Source organism: Trichechus manatus, unplaced genomic scaffold, assembly GCF_000243295.1.
Source record: "Trichechus manatus latirostris isolate Lorelei unplaced genomic scaffold, TriManLat1.0 scaffold00186, whole genome shotgun sequence".
Classification (NCBI taxonomy): Eukaryota; Metazoa; Chordata; class Mammalia; order Sirenia; family Trichechidae; genus Trichechus; species Trichechus manatus.
Window position 1 is genome coordinate 4,868,074 of NW_004444122.1, and position 8,051 is coordinate 4,876,124.

General features: G+C 41.1%; 1 protein-coding gene across 1 annotated transcript in view; it reads right to left on the reverse strand.

The window, feature by feature from the left end:
• Positions 1-529: 529 nt before the first annotated feature.
• The window catches only part of ADAMTSL3 (ADAMTS like 3), a gene marked incomplete at its 5' end in the record, with an annotated part of 256,278 nt that continues 248,756 nt past the window's right edge, over positions 530-8,051 (reverse strand). The window contains 3 exons of the mRNA XM_023741699.1: positions 530-592; positions 1,502-1,736; positions 5,614-5,726. Of these exons, the coding sequence (XP_023597467.1) occupies positions 530-592; positions 1,502-1,736; positions 5,614-5,726 (411 nt within the window). The remainder of the gene's footprint in view (positions 593-1,501; positions 1,737-5,613; positions 5,727-8,051) is intronic.

Below are 8,051 nucleotides of genomic sequence, written 5' to 3' on the forward strand. Positions count from 1 at the left end.
AGGACTTTCTTCCAAGGTGCCTCTAAACTTTCAGTTCATAGCTGAGAGCTTAAGTGCGCCACTTAGTGCCAACATTTTTAACAACTACTGGCTCTGGCTTCTAAAGTGTAAATGCCTTAAAAACTTGTTGAAACTCTAAAATTTGAGAGAGGAAGAAGTCATCGGTTGCTATGTTTCCCAAGTCTCCAGGATGGACTACTCTATGCTAGTCTACGAATCCCAAGAAAGAAGCAGCATGTGGTGATGCACTCCTGGTCTTGGTGTTTTCCTGGTGAGAAGGACATGATGAGGACCAAGTGCGATGGCACGCGTGCCAAGGTATGATTGCTAGTCCTGGAATAAACTGCTTAAAGGAGTTGAAATTAAAAAACCGCCTGTGGCAAAATGTCACTTGACAACATTTTAACAGTGGTGTTTTTGCATCAATCTCTGTTTGAGCGTGGAATCAGTCTTTTAAGAGATACATGTTTTTGAACCAGCCACGTGGGAAAAAGAGCTTTTAGGTTTTTCTTTTATCTTCACAGCAGCATCATGACCCTGCCAAACGTTTATCCTTCTTGACATGACTGGCAGCACTTTTGTTTGTAGAGGTCTATCGAACACAAATTAAGATGCTTTACAAACATACAGTAATGAGTGGTGTTTGTGCAGTCTCCTGCAAAAAGGAAAAAAAAAATCCATAACATGTAGCTCATTAGACCAAAAAAAAAAAACCCAAATTAGTTGCCATTGAGTTAATTCTGACTCATAGTGACCCTATGTTTGTCAGAGTAGAACTGCTCCATAAGGTTTTCAATGGCTATAATCTTTTGGAAGTTGATTGCCAGGTCATTCTTCTGAGGCACCTCTGGGTGGATTTGAACTACCAACCTTTAGGTTAGAGGCTGAGAACTTTAGAAACCTAGTTAACAAAAAATCATTTGATTTTATAAAAAGCTATGAATTGAAATCACAGGTGAGAAGAAATGAGTCAGAAGTCCATTGGCCTCGCTTGTCAGCTAGGCCAAGTGGCCTTTCCTTGCTCTCTGGGGACCTCACAGTCCTACTGGTCCATGCTGCCCCTCTCAGTGCTTAGAGTAGCAGTGCTTAGCTTTTGGGGGGTCCTTGACCTCTTGGAAAACTTATGAAAGCTGTGGCTCTGCTTGCTAGAAATATACACATACATACTAAATTTTACATATAATTTCAGGACATTTGCAAATCTACACAAGCCCATTCATGGGACCCCTGACTTAGAGGATGAGGCTACAGGCACAAGGGAAGTCTGAGAAGAGGCTTCCAGTGCTTGTTAGCAAGGCAACGATCAGTATCACTGACAGCCTACTAGTTCAACTATTTTTGCCCCGAAGAACACTGAGTTGCGTCCACATCAAAGTAGCTCATCTCCTAATGTCCCAAGCTACCACCCCCATTCTGAGTGGCCCTCAGGCATGACATGGAGGAGGGAGGCACCATGGAGGAGGGTGTGGTTTGGACAAAGCGTCTGGGGTAGTGGTGATACCTGAGAGAGGTACGTACTATCACAGGAAGGCCCAAGACAGCGCCGCCAGGAAGTTGGCTTCTTTTGCTGCCCACAGTGTCTCTCAGCCACAGGTTTACAGCTTGTTTTGTGCACACAGTCCACCTTCCGAGCCTGGAAGCCCATGCCACAGGCTGCTGTACAGGGCCTCCAGGGGCCTGTGCGCCAACACACATCACAGGCCCCTGATGAGCAGTTCCTCCTAAAGGTGGGGGGTCTGAAATGAAACAAGCAGAAAACAGGTGAGGCAGGATGTTACCTCTTGCTAGGATCAAGCCTTTTACTCTACTATGTATTTAATGCACTAAAAGGTTTCACAATTGTGCCCCTATTCATTAGGAAACGGATTCGCACTGTCCATGGCTGGCTAAGCAAAGTAGTGATGCAATCATGATCATAATACAGAGAACTAGATTACTTCGGAGTATAGACTATTTTCAAGCCATTAAGAATGACCCTACACTCCACTCAAGTTAGCCCCAGATGTACTAGGAAGGTTCTGGAAATTGTCACAGATAGGGGAAGACCTCATTTAAGAAATGAAAGAAATCTTAAGATTTAATTTAAGAAAATTTATTTAAGGCTTTTAATTAAGGCACATGGATATGAGAGAGTAGAGATGGGCAAAATACAGCCTCAGTGCCAAAAAAAAGTTAATCTATGGTGGGAATCAACAAGTGACCAAATTACCACCAAGAGAAGAGCCAGCGGTAAGAACTCACACTCTTCTCACACATGGGAAAAAATCAGTAGGAGAATGTGGCTGAATCATTGCAAACACTTCCTTGCCACTGGAAAAGATTCTTCTCCCGCACTGATGGTGGATGGATGTAGGGTGTCTCCGTCTTAGACTCTTCAGCTAAGACAGAGATCAACCCCTCCATCTCGATGCCACAGCATCTAGAATTTACTGGAAAATGACAAGATTCCTCACTACCTGGGGCTGAGATTCCCTGCTTAGATGTGCTGCAGACGAGAAGGGACGACAAGCAAACCCTGAGTTTCCACTGACTTCCAACAGCAAGTCAGGGCAGACACATCAAAAGGTATGCTATCCAGATAAGCTAGAGCAGATCAATTTAGACTAGGAAGGGAAGGATGACCCATAATAAACCATTTCAATTGTGTTACTACCCCTGAAGTTTTCTAAGCATTTGAGATATATTCTGGTATGGGTATGCATTTCTATGTGGGCAATCTTGTCTGCTAAGAGAAGCTCTTTTAGGCTTGCATTTAGGTCACACCATGACTTGTAGTTGGGAGCTATCAAAAATCATCTGGGAAAGGGGAGCTATCTCTGGTTTCCTCAGCCTTTAAAACAGAACAGAAAGTTAATGTCCTCTGACTTTTGAAAAGATATTTACCCTGCAGGGTAGAACTACCTTATTGGACCTGTTAGGGGTATCTGCCCTTGCTCCCTAGGTGAGGACTTCTGGAAGATATATTTGTACTACATGAGGATGACGTTCTGGAAGAGTACCTTCATTTGATCTAGTTCAATAATTGTCTTTCTCCCAGGAATCTGGAGGTTGCTGGAACAAGACATGTAAACCTGAAGGCTGGAGTGGTGGTGGCCATATTCTGCCACATAGGCAAGAGAGGTAGAGAAAACCAGTTTGCGGAAATAACAGAGAATGAGGCAGAAACCTTAGTCCTGGGAATTTTTTTTTCTATTATTTCTTTTTTAAAATTTCCACCCTTCTATTTCTCTTTCATATCTCTTTTCCAAAACCCAATTTAATCAGCTATTGTTGTTGTTGTTATTAGGTGCCGTTGAGTGGATTTCAACTCATAGCGACTCCATGTGACAGAGTATTACTGCCCCTTGGGTTTTCTACACTGTAATCTGTATAGGAGCAGATTACCAGGTCTTTCTACCGCAGAGCCACTGGGTGAGTTTGAACCACCAACCTTTCAGTTAGCAACTCAGGGCTTAACCATTGCACCACCAGGGCTCCTAATCAGCTATTATATCTCCCAAAAAAATCTCTCCATGTCTTTTTATTTTCTCTATCATATTTTCTACATCTTAATTTTGCACCCTTTGCATGAGAGTGTACAGCATATCCAAGGAACCAAAAGAAGGCCACTATAGTTGGAATATGAACAGTGAAAGAGGTAAGGTCTTGGATGAAGCTATGGAGGGAGATAAGACTTTGCCATGCAGTATTTTATAGGTCACATTAAGAATTTTGGTCAATTTCTTCCTAAGAGCAAAGGAAGCTTCTAATGTGATTTAGTCTAGCAGGGGAATGGGTTGTGGTGGTGGTATGATCAGAATGGCATTTTGGAAAAGATCACTCTGGCTGCAGTGTGGAGATTGGATTGGAGAGGAGCATGAATGGAGGGAGACCAGGTAGATGACTACGGGAGTGGACCAGGTAAGATAAGATGGTGGCCTCGGTAATGGTGCTGGAGTTGGAAAACAGTGGTTGGGTTCAAGAAAAAAATACAAACAGCTAAAGCATATAAAAAGTAATCTGAGAAATACAAAATAAAATTAGATATAATTTTTCATCCACCAGATTAGCAAAATTTTTTAGATCGAAAACCTATAGAATGTTGATGACAAAAGTGGGTGGGGGGTCTCTCCTACACTGTTGGTATAGACATTTTGATGGTAATTTGGTAGTATCAAAATGAGCATGCTTGTCAATTCAATTTACATCTAAGAATTTACCCTGTAATTTATCGCTGTGTGCACAAAGATATGTATTCCAGGATGTTTACTGCAGCATTTGTTTGTGATGGCAAAAAATCTGAAGGAATCAAATGTCCATCAGCATGAGAATGATGTAATATTAAATATAACAATTAAAAAGAATAAAATGAATCTTTATGTACTAAGAAAAAGTCTATAACACTGTTAAATAGAAAAAATAAGTTTCAGAAAAATATGTATGGTGTGTTAAAAAATTTCAATCTATGTATGTGTTTGTGTGTGTAAATATATCTTTATAAATGCAAAAAAATATCTGGGATGCTGCACTTCAATTTGTGTGTGGTCTCTATTTTCTCAGTAACAGGAAACTAGGTTTTCCGTTGAGCTTGAGGGCAGCTGTTTCAAATATTTCCCGTTTGAAGAGAATGAATCTGGCTTGAAATCGTGTTGTGGGGAATAAGAGATGCGGCTGACTCTACATTGTAAACCTTTCTGAAGGCTCAAAATGGTAACCAAGCCAACTGTCAAGATCATACCATTTTTCTTCAGCAAGACTCAGGATGGGAATGAGGAAGAAACAACCACTTACTGAGCGTCGTCTATGACCCAGGCTGCTTAGGAGCTTCACACTAAGCTAACTAAAAACTTCTTAACCATAAATCCAAATGGATGTTAATAACCCATTTTGTAGACAACTAAGCTTAGAGAGACCAGGAAGCCTAAGGTCATACAATAAGAAAGTGACAGAACTGCAAAGTCCCTGGTTAGTATGCCCTGGAGGCTCTGCTGGCAGGAACACCGTCCTCAGGGATATTGGAGCCACAAGATGGAAGGAGTCTGGTCTCTAAATGACTTCATGGAACAAAGCTCTTCCACCCCTAAAGCATCTACTAGCTCGGACTTTATGCAAGAGAATAATAAACTCCCTTCTTATGTAAACCCCTTAATAAGATAAAAGTTTTATTTTCTGTTAAATTACTGTACCAATATCCTAATCAAAAGTTTATAAACAAAGTTATAAAGTAGTTTATCCAAAACATTAGGAAGATTTAATGTGTAAACTTAAACATATGAAAAGCAACAATTAAATATAGTAAGCATATTAAAAGCAACAAGAAATTTCATTAGGCTTAGCCAACTTTACATATAGAAGGAAAAGCAACTGTCTACTCTCAGTACCACCCTTTGTTTTCCCTTTAGGATTGTCTCTTTCCATATGTTTATATCCAAATAATTTGTAATCACAAATAGTACATATTACTTAATACTTTAGATGTATATTACTGAGGGTGACACCATAAGAAATCACAATTTAATTGGGTTTGTTAGTTATAAGAGGTGGTAGAAACTTGAAATAATTCATTTTTGCAGGCAGTTGTCGTCACTGATGGAGACAGGAGAGACTGTGTGGCGCCCCAGGGCAGGCCAGTACCTCCTTCTGTCATCACACTGGGAATCTGGTGTTGCAGAGCCATTGTGCTGTTGACAAAGTGGGTGACGCTGCTGCTGCATCCTCACAGCACGACGCATGCAGTGTCCAGGACACTGGAACAAAAACACAACGCAGTATCAAACCTGGGCAGTTACGCAGGCTGTGTGCACCTGGATCACGCACTGAGGCAGGACAGCCAAAGACCAGTCACAGAGGAACCAGCTGTTCCCCAGGGGAAGACAGAGAGGATCGGAGTACAGCCCGGGGTATCAGACGCCTCTCCCTCAGAGCCAGGAAGAACTTGAATTTCTCCTTTCCCCTTTCCTCCTTTGGAACTTAGACTGCCTCTGTGGAAAACGGAGAAGGGCAGGACAAATCTTGAGCTGACAGAGCTTAAGTCTGGAAATAAGAGTTTTTGGGTGGTGCAAGTGGTTAACACGTTTAGCTGCTAACCAAAAGGTTGGAAGTTCAAGTCCACCCAGAGGTGCCTTGGAAGAAAGACCTGGTGATCTACTTTTGAAAACTCAACCATTGAAAACTTTATGAAGCACAGTTCTACTCTGACATACATGGTGTCACCATGAGTTGGAATCGACTCGGTGGCAACTAGTTACTGGTTAAGTCCAGAAATGACTACACTTAAAACCAGAAGTGTCCAAAAACTCTGGTTTTTCTGCTGCGAGCAAAAATGGTGGCTTGAATGCTAAGAGGAGTTCAATTACAGAAAAAAAGAAAAAAGTTGGTGAGTAGTTCTAAAATGTTTAAGTAGTCATTGTCTTAGTTATCTAGTGCTGTTATAACAGAAATACCACAAGTGGGTGGCTTTAACAAGCAGAAATTTATTTTCTCACAGTTTAGGAGGCTAGAAGTCCAAATTCAGAGCTCCAGCTCTAGGCGAAGGTTTTCTCTCTCTCGGCTCTGGGGAAAGGTCCTTGTCTCTTCATCTTATTTACTGGCTCCTTGGAGATCTCCATGTGGCTTAGCATCAATCTTCCCCCATCTCTGCTTCTTTCCCTTGCTTGTTTAATCTCTTTTATATCTCAAAAGAGATTGACTTAAGACACGCCCTATACTAATCCTGTCTCATTAACATAACAAAGACAATTCATTCCCAAATGGGATTATAACCACAGGCACAGAGGTTAGGATTTACAACACATATTTTTGGGGCACACAATTCAATCCATAACAGTTATTTAATACTTATTAATTTTTCTTATAATTTGTTTTTAATTTTATACTTGAAAAAATCTTTTCCATCATGATGGTTTCAAGGTTCATTCATGTTGTAAGAAGTATCACTACTTCATTCCTCTTTTATGGCCAAAGAATATTCCATTGTATGGATATACCACATTTTATTTATCTATTTATCAGTTGATGGGCATTTGAGTTGTTTCCACTTTTTGGCTATTATGATAAAACTTGTATGAATAGTGTACAAATTTTTGTGTGGACATATGTTTTCATTTCTCTTGGGTATATACCTGGGAGTAGAATTGCTTGGTCATGCAGTAACTCTATGCTTAACTTTTTGAAGAAATGTCAGTTTTTGAAAGAGGCTGTACCATTATACATCCCCACCAGCAGTGTACGAGTGTTACAAATTCTCCACATCCTTGCCAACATTTGTTATTATCTGTCTTTTTAATTATAGTCACGCCAGTGAGCAAATAATCCGAGAAGCTGGACTATCTGAAGAAGAATGCGGCATCAGGATTGGAGAAAGAGTCACTGACAACCTGAGATACGCAGCTGACACAACCTTGCTTGCTGAAAGTGAAGAGGACTTGAAGCACTTACTGAGAAAGATCAAAGACTACAGCCTTCAGTGTGGATGACACCTCAACATAAAGAAAACAAAAATCCCCACCAAAAAAAAAACCCATTGCTGTCGAGTCCATTCCGACTCATAGCAACCCTAAAGAACAGAGTAGAACTGCCCCATAGGGTTTCCAAGGGGCGCCTGGTGGATTCCAACTGCTGACCTTTTGGTTAGCAGCCATAGCTTTTAACCACTACGCCACCAGGGTTTCTGAAAAATCCTCACAGCTGGACCCATAAGCAACATTATGATAAACTGAGAAAAGATTGAAGTTGTCAAGGATTTCATTTCACTTGGATCCACAACAAGGCCCATGGAAGCAGCAGTCAAGAAATCAAATGATGTATTGCATTGGGAAAATCTGCTATAAAAGACCTCTTTAAAGTGTTAAAAAGTAAAGATGTGGGGGGGAAATACTAAATAGGCAATAGATAAGTGGTATCTTGGGTGAAGGGTGAGACTACACAATACAGGGGAAACTAACACAACCTGTACAAGGAAAGGTCATGGAGGCCCCATGGACACATCCAAACTCCCCGAGGGACTGAGTTGCTAGACGGAGGGCTCTGGGGACCATGGTCTTGGGGAACATCTAGCTCAATTGGCATGACAC